The sequence below is a fragment of the Pseudophryne corroboree genome, chromosome 6 (assembly GCF_028390025.1).
Source record: "Pseudophryne corroboree isolate aPseCor3 chromosome 6, aPseCor3.hap2, whole genome shotgun sequence".
NCBI lineage: Eukaryota > Metazoa > Chordata > Amphibia > Anura > Myobatrachidae > Pseudophryne > Pseudophryne corroboree.
This window is the reverse complement of record NC_086449.1, coordinates 359354047-359374451: the sequence shown is the minus strand read 5'-3', so window position 1 is coordinate 359374451 and position 20405 is coordinate 359354047. Positions and strand designations below refer to the sequence as shown.

At 47.7% G+C, this 20405-nt stretch overlaps 1 protein-coding gene across 3 annotated transcripts in view; it reads right to left on the bottom strand.

Annotated features, from left to right (window-relative positions):
- The window catches only part of NME6 (NME/NM23 nucleoside diphosphate kinase 6), a 120525-nt gene that overhangs the window by 18158 nt on the left and 81962 nt on the right, over positions 1-20405 (bottom strand). For all 3 annotated transcript variants that reach the window (XM_063926641.1, XM_063926639.1, XM_063926640.1), the window contains exons 3-5: positions 19824-19926; positions 2056-2095; positions 1035-1195 (exon numbers count right to left, since the gene is read on the bottom strand). In XM_063926641.1, coding sequence (XP_063782711.1) covers positions 1035-1195; positions 2056-2095; positions 19824-19926 — 304 coding nt within the window. The remainder of the gene's footprint in view (positions 1-1034; positions 1196-2055; positions 2096-19823; positions 19927-20405) is intronic.

Genomic DNA, 20405 nt, shown 5'->3' with positions numbered 1-20405 from the left:
AGCCTTGGACAGAAGGATTAGAATGGTGATTGCACAAGCTTATGCGCAGGCTTGACTCCCAGCTACTGTTGCTATGAAAGCCCATTCTACTCGGTCTGTTAGATCTTCTTGGGTGGCCCGCTGAACAATTGTGCAAGGCGGCTACGTGGTCCTCAGTGAACACATTTATTAGGTTCTATGCCTTTGATACTTCTGCCTCCCAGGATGCTTCCTTTGGACGCCAGGTTCTCATACCCACTAAGGCACGTCCCCTCTCTTGAGGAACTGCTTTAGGACATCCCCAATGTTTCCCTGTGGAACACAATGTACCCTGCTGCAGAAAAGGAGAGTTATGGTAGACTTACCATGGTTAACTCTCTTTCTGCGAGGTACATTGGGTTCTACAGGGGGCCCACCCTGACCCAATTAGCTTCTATGGGTTTGTATGGCATAAGCTACTGATCCATTCTCCTGTCATGAGAATGTGGTTCTATGTAACTAATATCTGCCTTCTCTCTTGCCTGCTCCTGCATTGTACTGGTTAACGAAACTGAGCTCACAGTGCCTGGAGACGGTGTTATCGAGGAGGCCCCAATGCATCCTGGGACAGAATAAAGCTTTAGCCTGTTGGTGCCTCTGGATCAAGATCCACTCTACACCCCAATGTTTCCCTGTGGAACCCAATGTACCTCACTCCTTTTCTAATATACTCAAACCTAAATCTACTTACAGCTGGAGCTTGAATTTGCATGTGACATACTGTAACTGCCACTGCTTATAGCACAGTGGTGGGCAACGTGTGGCACTCCAGCTGTTGTTGAACTACTCATCCCAGCATGCCTTGAAACAGTTTTAGCATGCCTTAACAGTAAAACTGTGGCAGAACATACTGGGATGTGTAATATCAACAGTAGCTGGAGTGCTGCAGGTGCCTACCCCTGTTACAGCAGGAGTGTCAAGTCCAAATAACATGTTCGAGCAGTATAAAAACAGGATGACACATTTTAAATGGCATGGATTCAACCACCAATACAAGAGGGATGGAAGAGTCTCACCTGACCCATGTGTTGTGTTACGAGTGTCAGTCAATCCTAAATTACCACGGATAGTGTCTTGTGCTACAATACGGGCACGGAACACTTTTGTTGGACCCATCAGCTTCCTCCACAGCTGGATAGCATCCTCATGAGCCAGGATGTATGCTCGCATTGGACCACTGCACATCAGCCAGGAAAACCAGAAAGAGTTTAAAATATCATAATGACCTCTACTAAAAGATTTCCCAAATGATGAGCTATGAAATTATATTGTATATGTCACATTAGGGTTGGGTAGAGAATACCTGTGGTCGGGATGCCAGCAGTCAGAATATCGACAGCGGCATTCAACCAATTAGAATCCTGACAGGGGAAGGAAATATACTTACCTTCCAAGTGTTCCCTAACCCTCCTTCCCTTCCCGCAGCCTGAACCTAACCTCCCCCTCCACGCAGCCTAACCCTAAGTGTTAGCACATGAACCTAATACGCGCTTCCTTCAGCCTAAACCTAACTCTCCCAGAACCCCCCCACCCAGCAGCAGCTTACCTCTCCAGTGTCCCGGTACTTGCTCCTTCGGGATCCAATCGGTCAATATCCTTTGCTGGGCAGATGACCCTATTCGAGATGCCACTGTTGGCATTCTGAGTAGTGCCGAGATCCCAGCGTCTGTATTTCAACTGCCGGGGGGATCCCGACTGATGGGATCTTGACCGTATCCCGGCACATTATACACCTCAGCTGCCACTGGCTGCCCTGGTTCACGTGCACTGGCTGATCACCACAAAAAGCCTCCTGCTTGCTCTAGAAATGTTACTGACATCATCACTGTCTTTTCCAGAGAAGACAGAGTTCTTGGGTCTAGCTCTAGTCAGATTTACCAACTAATGACATACTAGGGTTAGAGCAATTGTTAACAGAATGAAACTACATGCTAATTTAATTAAAAGTGAATGAAAATAATAAAAATGTGAAGAGCAATATATCACTTCATTCTATGCAGCTGAAAAACATGCTAAATGTTTGGCTAAGATTTTTACCTTGACATGAACTCAACCAACCGTTGATAAAAGAACCGTCCTACAGCAAAGACAGAGAGTACAATTTAGTACTGTATGAGGGAAAGAAAAAAAGAATATGTCAGCAATAAGCAACGTCTATAAGCCCAAGTGTCATGGACAATACTAATTCCCATAATAAACCATAACCAAGGACTTCCAAAACATTAAGTGAATACCAGAATAAAAAACAACAACGACTATATATTGCACATACCAACACAAGACATGTAAAAACTAATGCTCAAAGGAGGCCATGACAAGATACCATTTATGTATGTTTGTTAATTAATAAATAGCTATGAATAAAGTTTTTTAATCAGGACCATAAAATGTTTATCTTATAGACACACTCATTGTGATTTCTCAAGAGCGGAGCCCTATCCACTCAAGTCTTCTCATCTGTTCCATCTTGTACAGCGCATGCAAGAGGCAGATACCAGGATGCACAGGTGGACATTATTATGCTTCATTGCTTGCTACTCTAGAATTCATGAATCCTGAATGTCCTGTTGTTTTTGTTTGTTTTGTAATTTGGTCCTTGGCATTTTTAATTTTCGAGCTACAGAATGTTATTGCGCATTATAAATAAGCAATGATAATTCAGATTTTTTAATCAATTTCATGCAGTAAACCTGTACAAAACACTAATTTGCACATACTTTTGCGGGATTGTTGGATTATCTGTAAATGCATATGGTGAAGAGGATAAAAATGCCTACAAACAATTTAAGACCAATCCTTTATGAAATATTCTCCAAATAGGATTTTGGTACTTACCAGATAAATCCTTTTCTTTGAATCCACAGGGGGCACTGAAGCACTCTTGGGGATATGGATGGGCTAGGCACATTTAGATATTTAAATTAGTAATCATCCACCCCCTCCATACTCCCAAAGGGACCCCAATGTATTTTTACTGAGCCGAACAGGAGCAATAGAGAGGATGAACAATGGAGAATTACATATGACATTATAACATAACAGACAACTATAAAGTTGACTGATAACATAACGTACAACTAGAAGTTGACATGACAATAAAAAACAATCACCTTAACATTTGAACAAGTCGGTGAGAATGTGTTACCATAAAGATCTACTGAACTTACCACAAGCCAGGGGAAATTGCTCTGGGTGGGCGTCCAGTGCCCCCTGTGGATTCAAAGAAAAGGATTTATCTGGTAAGTACCAAAATCCTATTTTCTTTTTCATCCACTAGGGGTCACTGGAGTACTCTTGGGACGTACCACAGTTTCCCCCTTGGGCGGAAGAGCTGTTGGGTACCTGTAACACTAGATGGCCAAAGCTGGATGCTGATGCCGCAAACGTATCAAACTTGTAAAAGCGCAAAAACGTGCACACTGATGACCATGTAGCCGCATGGCAAAGTTGCGTCATAGAAGCTCCACGACCTGCTGCCCATGACATTCCCACAGAACATGTGGAATGTGCTGAAACGGATGCAGGCGATTGTAGACTGGCATGAAAGACTGACGAATGGTCAGCTTAATCCATCTGGCCAAGGTCTGCTTGGAAGCCGGCCAACCTATATCATAGAGAACAAACAAGGTATCTGTTTTCCGTACTGTTGATGTTCGGGCTACATAAACACGAAGTGCGCGTACCACATCCAAAGTAGCTGGCGTTCCTGAACCTTCTGAAAAAACAGGAACTACGATTGGTTGATTGATGTGAAACCTTTGGTAGGAAAGTGGGATTTGTCCGAAGTTCCGCTCTGTCAACATGAAATTCCAGATACGGTGGCTTGCATGACAAGGCACCCAATTCCGAAACACGCCCGTGCCGAAGTGAAGGCTAGGAGGAACACTGTTTTACAAATTAGAAACTTAACAACCACTTGTTGTAAGGGTTAAAAAATTGAAGACTGCAAAAAATCTAAAACTAGATTCAAGTTCCATGGCGCTGTAGGTGGTATAAACGGAAGTTGAACTCTAAGGACACCTTGCAGGAAAGTGTGAACTGTTGGCAAAGGTGCCAAACGCCTTTGAAAGAAAATTGACAAGGCAGAGAGCCCAACGTTTAGTGTAGCTAAACGTAGACCTCCATCTAACCCCGCCTGTAAAAATAGCAAAAGATCGGATAACTTGAAAGAAGATGTCGGAAACTTCCGAGCTTCACACCAACCTATATAAGCTTGCCAAATCCTGTAATAATGAGCTGCTGTAACTGGCTTCCCAGCATGTAACGTGGTTGATATAACAGACTCTGGATTGCCCTCTCATCTTAAGAGAGCGGTTTCAACAGCCACCCCATCAAACGCACCAAATGAAGGTAAAGGAACGGACCCTGTTGTTGTAGGTCTGTACATAGCAGAAGCGGCTACGGATCATCTGCGAGTAGACCGCAGAGATGCGAGAACCCAACTCTCCGAGGCCAATGAGGTGCCACTAGTATGATGGTAGTGGACTCTCGTTTGATCCGCCCTAGCAACCGAGGAACCAGTTGAAGTGGTGGAAATAGATACACGAGGCTGTACGGCCACGCTATCGTGAGAACATCCACTGCCACTGCCTTTGGATCTCTTGTTCTGGACACATTCGTGGGTGTCTGATGATTTTGGTGAGATGTCACTAGATCCACCTGTGGGTAACCCCACCGCTGGACTAACATCTGGAAAACTTCTGTATGTAAAGCCCATTCTCCAGGATGAAAATCCTGACAACTGAGATAATCTGCTTCCAAGTTTTCCACTCTTGGAATGAAGACCGCCGACAATATCACTTGGTGATGCTCGGCCCAATTCAAGATTAGAGCAACTACTCGCATTGCCATGCGACTTCGAGTCCCTCCTTGTTTGTTGATGTATACGACTGCCGTCACTTTGTCTGACTGAACATGAACAGTCTGAGACTGGAGCATGTGAACTGCCTGTCGCAGTGCGTTGTAAATTGCCCTGAGTTCCAGGACATTTATTGACAGTAATTTTTCTCGGTCTGACTATAGACCCTGAAGCTGACAATGTAGGACCACTGCTCCCCAACCTCTGAGACTTGTGTCCGTCGTCAGAATGTATGTGGAGCCACCAGAGTAGTGACACTCTGGCCCTTGGAGACAACCGCACCATCTGATGAATTTGTAGATGAGAGCCCGACTACTGTGCGATAAGATCCAGTTGAGAGGAACGCAAGTGAAATCTTCCAAACTGGAGTGCTTCGAAAGACGCCACCATCTTTCCTAACAGTCAAATGCACAAATGCACCGATGACAAATTCTTTGTGCTTTCTGTTCTAGCAGGTAAATTCGTTGATCCATCGTATCCAGAATCATTCCTAGAAATTTAATTCTTTGACACAGGACAAGGCTTGATTTTTTTTATTTTTTTTTAAGTTGACAATCCAACCGTGCTGAACTAGTACACTGTACATCAGTAAGGCATGTTAAAGGAGTATTTGTGGAGACGGAGCCTTGAGGAGAAGGTCATCTTAGGACGGAACCATTATCACTCCCAGGGATCTGAGATGAGTTATCATCACAGACATCACCTTTGGGAATACCAGAGGCGCTGATGAGAGGCCAAACGGTAGTGCTTGATATTGATAATGGTTTTATTGTACTTCAAACCTTAAGTATGCCTGATGCAGTGGCCAAATCTTGAGATCCAGCGAAATTACGAATTCCTGTGGTTCTAAACCTGCAATCACTATCCTCAGGGATTCAGTCTTGAATCCGTAGTAAGTGACGTACTGATTGAGTCCTTTGAGGTTCAATATCGGTCAGACCGAGCCTTCCGGCATTGGTCTTACAAAAAGATTGGAATAATAACCTTGACCCTGTTAGTGAAGTTGAATCAAAATTGCTGAATCTACAAGAGACTGAATCGCGGTCTGCAGAACCACCTTTTTGACTCCTGACCCAGACAGGCCTGTCTTGAAAAACCGCATTGGTGGTAGACAATCGAACCCAATTTTGTAACCTTGGCCAACAAAATTGCGGAACCACCCATCTGTGGAAGTCTGAGACCACGCCAAGTGAAATATGTGAAAGTGTGCTCGCACCACTTGAAAAGGTGAGATGAGCTGGAAGCCCGTTATGCCACTGGTTGTCAGTTGGTGTTTTTGTATTTTGTGTAAGTTGGTTAGTGGTTTTTGAAAACCATGTCCTCTACCACATGTACTGTATACTTATTGCTCATGCACAGCCACGAAAGAACTGAGTTTTAAAAGATCTGAACACTGGTCCAGAGTAAGACTTTCGAGGTACTGGTGTGGGCAACTGTAGGAAACCGATTTCCTCCATTAGCCTGAGAAACCACTTGTCCAACATAGGACTAAATAACATGTCGCCAGTTCAAGGCAACGTCTCTTCCTGGTTTTGACTAAGCCTGTACTTACCAAACTAGTGACCAAGTGCCAAACTAGTTGCCACTGATGATCTCCTTTCAGTGCATCAGCCCAGGCAGCCACTGCTTTTGCCATCCAGGCTGAAGCCATGGCTGGTCTTATGATTGCCCCAGACAGGGAAAAAATGTTTTTTAGAAAACCATCCACTCTCCTATCCGTGGCATCATTTAATGATGTTGAAGGCAGAGGTAATGTAGATTTTCGCACTTCTCAAATAACTTGTGTATCTACTTTGGGGGATACCTCCCTCTTTAAACAGTCCCTAGCTGAAAGAGGATACTTGGAATTCCATATCCTAGGAATTCTAAATTTCAATCAGCTGATCTGACCCGGGAAACTCAGTCTTAACTGTTTTGGGTCGTTTAAACACAGGTGTCTTGGATTTTAACACAGGCTCGGCTGATCTGGCGTCCACGGTCAGCTCTCCCACTGCCTTCCTCTCCTGAGCCGCGGTGCTGTTGCACGCCACCGTGCAGGGAACTGAGCTGGAGGTCCGCGGCAGCAGTGAGAGCTGTCCGCGGCCGCTGAGATAGCAGTGAGGACCGAGCCGCAACAGCATGGATGCTGTCCACGGCTATAGTCAGGAAGAGACGAGCCACGGCAGCCGTGGAGCGGTGGCAGTGAAGAGTAATAAGGCTAGCGGCCAGCGGAAGCTAACCGCGTGAGGTAGCCGGGGAGTGGCGGGCGACAATGTGGCTGACCGTAGCTGGGCTAGGGACAGGCAGTGAGTCCCTGGTGAGCTACATTATAAAACATGAAGTCCCCACAAAACGGGGAGGCAACATAAGCTGGCTCCCCCAGAATACATTAAAATGAAGCGAGGGCAGTGTGAGCTGCCTGCCCGCTCATTATCTGTGTAAACAGGAGGCTATGACGGGGCTTCTCTCCTAAGCGCTGTCCAGCTCCATTTCGCAGCCTCAGGCTGAAATCAGCTATGTCTATGGTGGGGCTCCTCTCCTGAGAACTGACAAGCATATTGCTGCAGTCAACAATCCTGGACACAAGCTTCTTTTTAAGCTTGGAAGGGATTGAGTGTAAAAAGAAAAATCTTGTTAAAAATGAAAGTAAAGTGTGAAGAATCCTCCACCGTGTGCCTTCCTGGCAAGGCACAAAAAAACACTGAGGTACCTTTGGGAGTATGGAGGGGGTGGAGGGTTACTAATTTAAATATTTAATGTGCCTATTCCTGCTAACGCCCCATCCATATCCCCAAGAGTACTCCAATGACCCCTAGTGCATGAAAAAGAAATAATGATTGTTACAGCCTTATATATGTCCGAAAGTAATCAGCACTTGTGTCAGTACCATCTTTGTTAGGTGTCACTTTTTGTGTTTGAATATTTTTATTACATGAGTATTTATGTGCTTATGGAGACATACCTGCATTGAATGTGCCTTGATTATTATTTTTTTGTTAAAAATGTATAATGGATTACATACGGCAAGCCTGGCTAACCTGTGGCTCTCCAGATGTTGTGAAACTACACATCCCAGCATGCTTTGCCACAGTTTTAGCATTCCCTAATAGCAAAACTGTGGCAAAGCATGATGGGACTTGTAGTTTTACAACAGCTGGAGAGCCACAGGTTGGCCAGGCCTGACATACGGGATCCCAACACTTGGAATGCTGTCAGTCAAAATACAGACTACAGCATCCTGGTGTTCAAGATCCGGACAGTTGCTTGTAAGTAATCTAACCCTGATCCCTTAAGCACCTAACCCGCCTTTCCTACAGCCTGACCCTAAACTAACCTCCATCCCCCCCGGTGTTGCCTAACCCTAACCTCCCTTACCAGCAGCCTAAACCTAACCCTTCCTCCCTCGCAGCCTAAGCCATACCCTCCCCGGGGGTTGCCTAATCCTAACCCCCCTCTTCCTACAGCCTAACCCTAACCTTTTCCCCCCTGCAGCCTAAAGCTAACATCTAATCCCCCTCCCAACCCCTGCAGTTTACCAGTGTGGCATCCCGGCAGTCTTCGATCAGGATCCCGGCGCCACAATTTCAATAATGACAGGATACCGGCACCAGCATTTGTAACCCCATTCGTACCCCTCTGAAATACTGCAATCTTTCCAGATATACGTAACCAGTTCCAGTAAGAAAAACACCAGCACAGAGCACATCACTTATGGGACAGGTATGTAACAATTATAATGTTTGTTACTGCCTCACAAGGCATAAAAATCTATAAACGTTCCAGGAGATGAAATAAGCCAAGGCACAAAGTGCCACTAACCTAACCAGCAAAAATAAGATTTTAAATCTATTTCTCCTAGTCCGTAGAGGATGCTGGGGACTCCGTAAGGACCATGGAGTATAGACATGAGATAGGAGATAGGGCACCTAAAAATAAGAATTTACTCACCGGTAATTCTATACCCAGTTAACAGTATGAATAACAAAATGAGCCTCATTAACAGATGGCTCAGAACAAAACCCTTTAGTTAAGCAATAACTATATACATGTATTGCAGAGAGTCCGCACGTGGGACGGGCTCCCAGCATCCACTACGGACTACGAGAAATAGAATTACCGGTGAGTTAATTCTTATTTTCTCTGACGTCCTAGTGGATGCTGGGTACTCCGTAAGGGACCATGGGGATTATACCAAAGCTCCCAAACGGGCGGGAGAGTGCGGATGACTCTGCAGCACCGAATGAGCAAACTCAAGGTCCTCCTCAGCCAGGGTATCAAACTTGTAGAATTTTGCAAAAGTGTTTGAACCCAACCAAGTAGCAGCTCGGCAAAGTTGTAAAGCCGAGACCCCTCGGGCAGCCGCCCAAGAAGAGCCCGCCTTCCTTGTGGAATGGGCTTTTACAGATTTAGGATGCGGCAGTCCAGCCGCGGAATGTGCAAGTTGAATCGTGCTACAGATCCAGCGAGCAATTGTCTGCTTCGAAGCAGGAGCACCCAGCTTGTTGGGTGCATGCAGGATAAATAGCGAGTCAGTCTTTCTGACTCTACCGGTCCTGGAAACATAGATTTTCAGGGCCCGGACTACGTCCAGTAACTTGGAATCCTCCAAGTCCCGAGTAGCCGCAGGCACCACAATAGGTTGGTTCAAATGAAACGCTGATACCACCTTAGGGAGAAACTGGGGACGAGTCCTCAGTTCCGCCCTGTCCATATGGAAAATCAGAGACGGGCTTTTACACGACGAGGCCGCTAATTCTGACACCCGCCTGGCCGAAGCCAAGGCCAATAGCATGACCACCTTCCACGTGAGATATTTTAGCTCCACGGTCTTAAGTGGCTCAAACCAGTGTGATTTTAGGAAATCCAACACCACGTTGAGATCCCAAGGTGCCACTGGAGGCACAAAAGGAGGCTAAATATGCAGCACTCCCTTAACAAACGTTTGAACTTCAGGCAGTGAAGCCAGTTCTTTCTGAAAGAAAATAGATAGGGCCGAAATCTGGACTTTTAGAGATCCCAATTTTAGGCCCATAGTCACTCCTGCCTGTAGGAAGTGCAGGAATCGACCCAGCTTGAATTCTTCCGTTGGGGCCTTCCTGGCCTCACACCAAGCAACATATTTTCGCCATATGCGATGATAATGCTTTGCTGTCACATCCTTCCTAGCTTTAATTAGCGTAGGAATGACTTCGTCTGGAATGCCCTTCTCCGCTAGGATCCGCCGTGCAACCGCCATGCCGTCAAACGCAGCCGCGGTAAGTCTTGGAACAGACAGGGCCCCTGCTGTAGCAGGTCCTGTCTGAGGGGCAGAGGCCATGGGTCCTCTGATATAATTTCTTGTAGTTCTGGGTACCAAGTTCTTCTTGGCCAATCCGGAACGATGAGTATTGTCCTTACTCCTCTCTTTCTTACTATCCTCAGTACCTTGGGTATGAGAGGAAGAGGAGGGAACACATAAACCGACTGGTACACCCACGGTGTCACCAGAGCGTCCACAGTTATCGCCTGAGGGTCCCTTGACCTGGCGCAATATCTTTTTAGCTTTTTGTTGAGGCGGGACGCCATCATGTCCACCTGTGGTCGTTCCCACCGGTGTACAATCAGCTTGAAGACTTCTGGATGAAGTCCCCACTCTCCCGGGTGGAGTTCGTGTCTGCTGAGGAAGTCTGCTTTCCAGTTGTCCACTCCCAGAATGAACACTGCTGACAGTGCTAGCACGTGATTCTCCGCCCATCGAAGAATCTTTGTGGCTTCTGCCATTGCCATCCTGCTTCTTGTGCCGCCCTGTCGATTTACATGGGCGACTGCCGTGATGATGTCTGACTGAATCAGCACCGGTTGGCTTTGAAGCAGGGATTCTGCTTGACTCAGGGCATTGTGAATGGCCCGTAGTTCCAGAATATTTATGTGTAGGGAAGTTTCCTGACTCGACCATTGTCCTTGGAAGTTTCTTCCCTGAGTGACTGCCACCCACCCTCAGAGGCTTGCATCCGTGGTCACCAGGACCCAGTCCAGTATGCCGAATCTGCGACCCTCGAGAAGATGAACACTCTGCAGCCACCACAGCAGAGACACCCTGGCCCTCGGGGACAGGGTGATCAAGCAATGCATCTGAAGATGCGATCCGGACCACTTGTCCAATAGATCCCACTGGAAGATCCTCGCATGGAACCTGCCAAAGGGAATCGCTTCGTAAGAAGCTACCATCTTTCCCAGGATTCGCGTGCAGTGATGCACCGACACCTGTTTTGGTTTCAGGAGGTCCCTTACCAGAGATGATAATTCCTGGGCCTTCTCCTCCGGGAGAAACACCTTCTTTTGTTCCGTGTCCAGAACCATACCCAGGAACAGCAGACGCATCGCAGGAATCAGCTGCAACTTCGGGATATATAGAATTCAGCCGTGATGATGCAGCACTTCCTGAGATAGTGCTACGCTGACTAGCAACTGCTCCTTGGACCTTGCCTTTATCAGGAGATCGTCCAAGTACGGGATAATTATAACTCCCTTCTTTCGAAGGAGTATCATCATTTCGGCCATTACCTTGGTAAATACCCTCGGTGCCGTGGACAGACCAAACGGCAACGTCTGGAATTGGTAATGACAGTCCTGTACCACAAACCTGAGGTACTCCTGGTGAGGTGGGTAAATGGGGACATGCAGGTATGCATCCTTGATGTCCAATGACACCATAAAATCCCCCTCTTCCAGGCTTGCAATAACCGCCCTGAGTGATTCCATCTTGAACTTGAACTTCCTTATATAAGTGTTCAAGGATTTCAAATTTAGGATGGATCTCACCGAACCGTCTGGTTTCGGTACCACAAACATTGTGGAATAGTAACCCCGCCCCTGTTGAAGGGGGGGTACCTTGATTATCACCTGCTGGAGGTACAGCTTGTGAATAGCGTCCAGTACTACCTCCCTTTCTTTGGGAGTAGCCGGTAAGGCAGATTTGAGGTAACGGCGAGGGGGAGTGGCCTCGAACTCCAGCTTGTATCCCTGAGATACCACTTGCAGAACCCAGGGATCCACCCGTGAGCGAAACCACTGGTCGCTGAAGTTCCGGAGACACGCCCCCACCGCACCTGGCTCCGCCTGTGGAGCCCCAGCGTCATGCGGTGGACTTAGAGGAAGCGGGGGAGGATTTTTGTTCCTGGGAACTGGCTGTCTGGTGCAGCTTTTTCCCTCTTCCCCTGCCTCTGGGCAGAAAGGAAGTGCCTCTGGCCCGCTTGCCTTTTTGTGGCCGAAAGGACTGTACCTGATAATACGGTGCTTTCTTAGGCTGTGAGGAAACCTGAGGTAAAAATGTCGACTTCCCAGCTGTCGCTGTGGATACTAGTTTCGAGAGACCATCCCCAAACAGTTCCTCACCCTTATAAGGCAAAACCTCCATGTGCCTTTTAGAATCAGCATCACCTGTCCACTGCCGAGTCCATAATACTCTTCTGGCAGAAATGGACATTGCATTAATTCTAGATGCCAGTCGGCAGATATCCCTCTGTGCATTCCTCATATATAAGACGACGTCTTTAATATGCTCTATGGTCAGCAAAATAGTATCCCTGTTTAGGGTATCAATATTATCTGACAAGGTATCAGACCAAGCTGCTGCAGCACTACACATCCATGCTGAAGCAATTGCAGGTCTCAGTATAGTACCTGAGTGTGTATATACAGACTTCAGGATAGCCTCCTGTTTTCTATCAGCAGGCTCCTTTAAGGCGGCCGTATCCTGAGACGGCAGTGCCACCTTTATAGACAAGCGTGTGAGCGCCTTATCCACCCTAGGGGATGTCTCCCAACGTAACCTGTCCTCTGGCGGGAAAGGGTACGCCAACAGTAATTTTTTTGAAACCACCAGTTTCTTATCGGGGGAAGCCCACGCTTCTTCACACACTTCATTTAACTCATCTGATGGGGGAAAAACCACCGGTTACTTTTTCTCCCCAAACATAATACCCTTTTTTGTGGTACCTGGGTTAATGTCAGAAATGTGCAACACATTTTTTATTGCCGTAATCATGCAACGGATGGCCCTAGTGGAATGTACATTAGTCTCGTCCTCGTCGACACTGGAGTCAGAGTCCGTGTCGACATCTGTGTCTGCCATCTGAGGTAGTGGGCGTTTTTGAGCCCCTGATGGCCTTTGAGACGCCTGGGCAGGCACGGACTGAGAAGCCGGCTGTCCCACAGCTGTTATGTCATCGAACCTTTTATGTAAGGAGTTGACACTGTCGGTTAAAACCTTCCACATATCCGTCCACTCTGGTGTCGGCCCCGCAGGGGGTGACATCACACTTATCGGCACCTGCTCCGCCTCCACATAAGCCTCCTCATCAAACATGTCGACACAGCCGTACCGACACACCGCACACACACAGGGAATGCTCTGACGGAGGACAGGACCCCACTAAGTCCTTTTGGGAGACAGAGAGAGAGTATGCCAGCACACACCACAGCGCTATATAATCAGGGATTTACACCAACACAAAGTGATTTTTCCCTATAGCTGCTTTACATATACAGTTTGCGCCTAAATTTAGTGCCCCTCCTCTCTTTTTTTACCATTTGAGCCTGGAAACTGCAGGGGAGAGCCTGGGGAGCTGTCTTCCAGCGGAGCTGTGAAGAGGAAATGGCGTCAGTGTGCTGAGGGAGATAGCCCTGCCCCCTTCTCGGCGGACTTCTCCCGCTCTTATATTTATATTATGGCGGGGGATTTTTGCACATATATAATTATTTAGACTATATTATGTGCTGTTTGCCAAAGTAAGGTACTCTAATTGCAGTCCAGGGCGCCCCCCCCCCCAGCGCCCTGCACCCATCAGTGACCGGAGTATGTGGTGTGCATAGGGAGCAATGGCGCACAGCTGCAGTGCTGTGCGCTACCTTAATGAAGACCGGAGTCTTCAGCTGCCAACTTTCAGGATGTTCTTCTTGCTTCTGGCTCTGCAAGGGGGACGGCGGCGCGGCTCCGGGACCGGACGACAGAGGTTGGGCCTGTGTTCGATCCCTCTGGAGCTAATGGTGTCCAGTAGCCTTAGAAGCCCAAGCTAGCTGCAAGCAGGTAGGTTCGCTTCTCTCCCCTCATTCCCACGAAGCAGTGAGTCTGTTGCCAGCAGATCTCACTGAAAATAAAAAACCTAATAAATACTTTATTTTCTAGAAGCTCAGGAGAGCCCCTAGTGTGCATCCAGCTCTGGCCGGGCACAGATACTAACTGAGGTCTGGAGGAGGGGCATAGAGGGAGGAGCCAGTGCACACCAGATATAGTACCTAATCTTTCTTTTAAGAGTGCCCAGTCTCCTGCGGAGCCCGTCTATTCACCCATGGTCCTTACGGAGTACCCAGCATCTACTAAGACGTCAGAGAAAAGAACTTTGACTATGGGTGTGCACTGGCTCCTCCCTCTATGCCCCTCCTCCAGACCTCAGTTAGAGAACTGTGCCCAGAGCAGATGGACAATACAAGGCAGGATTTAGAAATCCAAGGGCAAGATTCATACCAGCCCACACCAAGTATACCATGTAACCTGGATCATACATAACCAGTTAACCGTATGAACAACAACAGTAACGGTCCAAGACCGATTTCAAATGTAACATAACCCTTATGTAAGCAACAACTATATACAAGTCTTGCAGAGTTTCCGCACTGGGACGGGCGCCCAGCATCCTCTACGGACTAGGAGAAATAGATTTACCGGTAGGTTTAAAATCTTATTTTCTCTTACGTCCTAAGAGGATGCTGTGGACTCCGTAAGGACCATGGGGTTTATACCAAAGCATCCAATCGGGCGGGAGAGTGCCTGTGACTCTGCAGCACCGACTGAGCAAATGCTAGGTCCTCATCAGCCAGGGTATCAAACTTGTAGAATTTAGCAAAAGTGTTTGACCCCGACCAAGTCGCCACTCAGCAAAGCTGTAATGCCGAGACGCCTCGGGCAGCCGCCCAAGAAGAGCCCACCTTCCTAGTGGAATGGGCCTTAACCGAATTTGGTACCGGCAATCCAGCCGTAGAATGAGCCTGCTGAATCGTATTACAGATCCAGCGAGCAATAGTCTGCTTCGAAGCAGGTGCGCCAATCTTATTGGCAGCATACAGGACAAACAGAGCCTCTGTTTTCCTAATTCTAGCCGTTCTGGCTACATAAATCTTTATGGCCCTGACTACGTCCAGAGATCTGGAATCCTCCAGGTCACTTGTAGCCACAAGCACCACAATAGGTTGATTCACATGGAATGAAGAAACCACTTTAGGCAAAAATTGCGGACGTGTCCTCAATTCAGCTCGATCCACATGAAAAATCAAGTAGGGGCTCTTGTGTGACAAAGCCGCCAATTCTGACACTCGCCTTGCTGATGCCAAGGCCAACAACATGACCACCTTCCAGGTAAGAAATTTCAACTCAACCTTGTTAAGCGGTTCAAACCAGTGTGATTTTAGGAACTGCAACACCACGTTCAGGTCCCACGGTGCCACTGGAGGTACAAAAGGGGGCTGGATGTGCAACACTCCCTTAACAAACGTCTGGACTTCTGGAAGAGAAGCCAATTCCTTCTGAAAGAAAATAGAGAGGGCCGAAATCTGTACCTTAACAGAGCCTAATTTCAGGCCCATATCCACTCCTGTCTGTAGGAAGTGGAGAAAACGACCCAGATGAAAATCTTCCGTAGGTGCATTCTTGGTCTCACACCAAGACACATACTTTCGCCAGATACGGTGATAATGCTTTACCGTCACCTCCTTCCTAGCCTTTATTAAAGCGGGGATGACCTCTTCCGGAATCCCCTTTTTCGCTAGGATTCGGTGTTCAACCGCCATGCCGTCAAATGTAACCGCGGTAAGTCTTGAAATACACAGGGCCCCTGTTGCAACAGGACTTCCCTCAGGGGAAGAGGCCAGGGATCTCCTGTGAGCATCTCTTGTAGATCTGAGTACCAGGCCCTTCGAGGCCAGTCTGGGGCAACGAGTATCGTCTGTACTCTTCTTCGCCTTATGATCCTCAACACTTTTGTGATGAGAGGAAGAGGAGGAAACACGTAGACCGATTTGAACACCCACGGTGTTACCAAAGCGTCTACTGCCACTGCCTGAGGGTCCCGAGACCTGGCACAATACCTCCAAAGCTGCTTGTTGAGGCGTGACGCCATCATGTCTATTTGAGGAGTTCCCCAAAGATGCGTTATTTCTGCAAAGACTTCTTGATGAAGACCCCACTCTCCTGGATGGAGATCGTGTCTGCTGAGGAAGTCTGCTTCCCAGTTGTCCACTCCCGGAATGAAGACAGCCGACAGATCGCTTACGTGATTTTCCGCCCAGCGAAGAATCCTGGTGGCTTCCACCATCGCGACTCTGCTTCTTGTCCCGCATTGGCGGTTCACATGAGCCACTGCTGTGACATTGTCTGATTGAATCAGAACCGGTAGGTTTCAAAGAAAACTCTCCGCTTGTCGAAGGCCGTTGTAAATGGCCCTGAGTTCCAACACATTGATGTGTAGACAGGACTCCTGGTCTGACCACAGTCCCTGAAAATGTCTTCCTTATGTGACTGCTCCCCATCCTCGGAGGCTCGCGTCCGTGGTAACCAGGATCCAATCCTGAATTCCGAACCTGCAACCCTCCAGCAGGTGAGCACTCTGCAACCGCCACAGGAGAGACACCCTGGTCCATGGGGACAGAGTTATTTTCCGATGTAAGTGCAGATGGGACCCGGACAACTTGTCCAGAAGGTCCCATTGAAAAGTCCTTGCATGGAACCTTCCGAAGGGAATGGCCTCGTAGGCCACCACCATTTTTCCCAGAACTCGAGTGCATTGGTTTTAGCAGGTCTCTGGCCATGTTCTGGATGTCCTGGGCTTTCTCCAGAGGGAGGAAGACCTTCATTTGTTCCATATCCAGTATCATACCTAGGAACGTTAGTCGAGTTGTTGGAATCAACTGTGACTTCGGTAGATTCAGAATCCAACCGTGTTGCTGGAGCACTCTCAAAGAGAGCGCCACACTGCTCAGCAATTTCTCTCTGGATCTCGCTTTTATTAGGAGATCGTCCAAGTATGGGATAATTTTGACTCCATGCTTGCGCAGGACTACCATCATTTCCACCATTCTTGGTGAAAATCCTCGGGGCCGTGGAAAGTCCAACGGCAACGTCTGAAATTGGTAATGACAATCCTGTACAGCGAATCTCAGGTATTCCTGATGGGGAGGGGATATATGGGGACATGAAGGTACGCATCCTTTATGCCCGGAGACACCATAAACTCCCCCCTCCTCCATATTGGCTATTATCGCTCTGAGTGATTCCATTTTGAATTTGAATCTTTTTATGTACAGGTTTAGGGATTTCAGATTCAAAATAGGTCTGACCGAACCGTCCGGTTTCGGGATCACAAAGAGGGTTGAGTAGTAACCTCTTCCCTGCTGGTTCAGGGGAACCCTGATTATCACTTGCTGTTTACACAGCGTTTGAATTGCAGCTAACACTACATCCCGTTCCGATGTGGAAGCTGGTAGGGCCGACTTGAAAAATCGGCGCGGGGGCACCTCCTCGAATTCCATTTTGTAACCCTGGGAAACTATTTCCAACACCCAAGGATTCAGGTCTGAGCTGACCCAGGCCTAGCTGAAAAGTCGAAGACGTGCCCCCACCGGTGCGGACTCCCTCAGGGGAGTCCCAGCGTCATGCTGTGGGTTTTGGAGTAGCCTGGGAGGACTTTTGTTCCTGGGCACTTGCCGAAGCAGGTGCTCTTTTGCCTCTGCCTTTACCTCTGGCGAGGAAGGAGGATCCCCGACCTCTTCTGGACTTGTGCGACCGAAAGGACTGCATCTGATAGGGTGGTACTTTCTTTTGCTGTTGGGGAATAAATGGTAAAAAGTTTGATTTACCTGCTGTAGCTGTGGAAACCAGGTCCGTCAGCCCATCTCCAAACAATACATCTCCCTTATAGGGTAGAACTTCCATATGTTTTTTGGAATCCGCATCACCCGTCCATTGGCGAGTCCATAAGGATCTTCTCGCCGAGATAGACATAGCATTGGCCCTAGAAGCCAGCAATCCAATGTCCCTTTGAGCATCCCTCATAAATAAGACTGCATCTTTAATATGGGCTAGAGTTAAGAATATAGTATCCCTATCCATATTATCAAATTCAGCTGTCAGCTCATCTGTCCAAGCTGAAATCGCGCTACACACCCATGCCGACGCAATTGTCGGTCTAAGTACTGCTCCCGTATGAGAATAAATACACTTTAAGGTAGTTTCCTGCCTGCGATCTGCAGGGTCCTTAAGAGCAACTGTGTCAGGAGACGGTAGCGCCACTTTCTTGGACAAGCGCCTCAGGGACTTGTCCACAGTGGGGGGTGATTCCCAAGTCCCCCTGTCCTGCTTAGGGAAGGGGTATGCCATATAAATTCTTTTGGGGATCTGCGGTCTCTTTTCCGGAGTCTCCCAAGCTTTTCCAAAGAAATCATTTAATTCATGAGATGTGGGGGGACAGGCTTAATAATCTGTCTCTTTCCCTTAAACATGTGTACCCTTGTGTCGGGGACCGAGGGTTCATCCTCAATATGCAACACATCCCTTATTGCCACAATCATACACTGAATGGTTTTAGTCACCCTAGGGTGCAATTTCACTTCGTCATAGTCGATACTGGAATCAGAATCCGTGTCGGTAGTAGTGTCTTGTGTTAAGGGACGCTTTTGAGATCCCGACGGGCCCTGTGAGTCGGTCCAATCCGAGGATTGACCCCCTGATGTCCCCCCTAATTCAGCCTTATCAAGCCTTTTATGTAAAGATGCCACACTTGCATTCAACATATGCCACATGTCCATCCAATCCTGAGTCGGCACAACCGACGGGGACACACCACTCATTTGCTCCACCTCCTCCTTGGCGAAGCCTTCCGCCTCAGACATGTCAACACACACGTACCGACACCCCACACACACAGGGATTAACCTATAAGGGGACAAAACCCCAACCAAGCCCTTAGGAGAGACAGAGAGAGAGAGTATGCCAGCACACACCAGCGCTTAAAAACACTGGAAAAAATATGACCAGATAGCGCTTTTTTATATATAATATACCAATTCCCACTCACTGCGTAGCTAATGTGCCCCCCTCCTCTTTTTTTCCAGCCTGTGAACTTCAGCAGGGGAGAGACCAGGGAGCCAGCGTTCAGCATGCAGCTTCTGTGGAGAAAATGGCGCTGGTTAGTGCTGAGGATCAAGAGCCACCCACCCGACGGCGGGCTTCGGTCCCAGTGCTTTTTTTATTAAAATGGCGGGGGATTCTTGGATTTACTGCCTCCGCAGCCTAATCCATCTAAACATGCCCAGAAGTGAGGAATATTGCTGCCCAGGGCACCCCCCAAGCACCCTGCACCCTTCAGTGCTGCTGTGTGTGTATAGTGGGAGCAATGGCGCGCTTACCTCATGAAGATCTGATGTCTTCTGCCGCCTGATCTCTTCTGCCTTCTCATACTCACCCAGCTTCTATCTTCGGCATCTGTGAGGAGGATGGCGGCGCGGATCCAGGACGAACCCCAGGTGAGACCTGTGTTCCGACACCCTCTGGAGCTAATGGTGTCCAGTAGCCTAGAAACAGAGCCCAACCGTAAAGCCAGCCCTGCTTCTCTCTCCTCAGTCCCACGATGCAGGGAGCCTGTTGCCAACAGGACTCCCTGAAAATAAAAAAACTAACAAAATTCCTTAAAAACAGAAAACTCTGGAGAGCTCTCTGCAGTGTACCCTTTCTCCTCTGGGCACAGAATCTAACTGAGGTCTGGAGGAGGGGCATAGAGGGAGGAGCCAGTGCACACCCATAGTCAAAGATCTTTTTAGGTGCCCTATCTCCTGCGGAGCCCGTCTATACCCCATGGTCCTTACGGAGTCCCCAGCATCCTCTAGGACGTAAGAGAAATTGTCTGCTTCATGAGATAACAGTCCCAAAAACTGTTCTTACCTGTATGTTCACTGTAGAAATTCTGAGAATCTTTTACCCGCCATTGCAGCTCCTTACTTTTTACTATAAGAAAGTTGTTGTTTAGTATCTTCTCGTGTACAGCCTATGAAATAAAATAATCAGATAAAAAGTCAGAATTCATAGAAAGAATTACAGGTCTATCACTAATATGAAATACTCCTATGACAAGGGTTGGATCAGTATATCCAGCACTGAATAGCAAACATTGATTATTTATTGCTTCAAAGTATCAGCAGAAGAGTTAGGTCTACTCTAGAAGATGAAATCTCCCCCTGACCACCATCATCAAATAAGACTCTTTGCTTTTCCATGGCTACAATACCACAGCTTTCTTACCCATCAACATACACTTATTCCATGTGTACAGTATGTGGTGGGTATTAAACCAACTTGACCTGCCACAGTCCACTAATAGTAATTCACCGCAGTATCAGTATGTTGAGCTGTAACATGGAACAGGCAGCTGGCAGAGTATATCCATAGCCATGGGGCATAAAAGCTGTGTGGCTTCTCCAACCCTCCAGTCAAATAAAAAACATCTCTAAAATATTTTGGCCTACA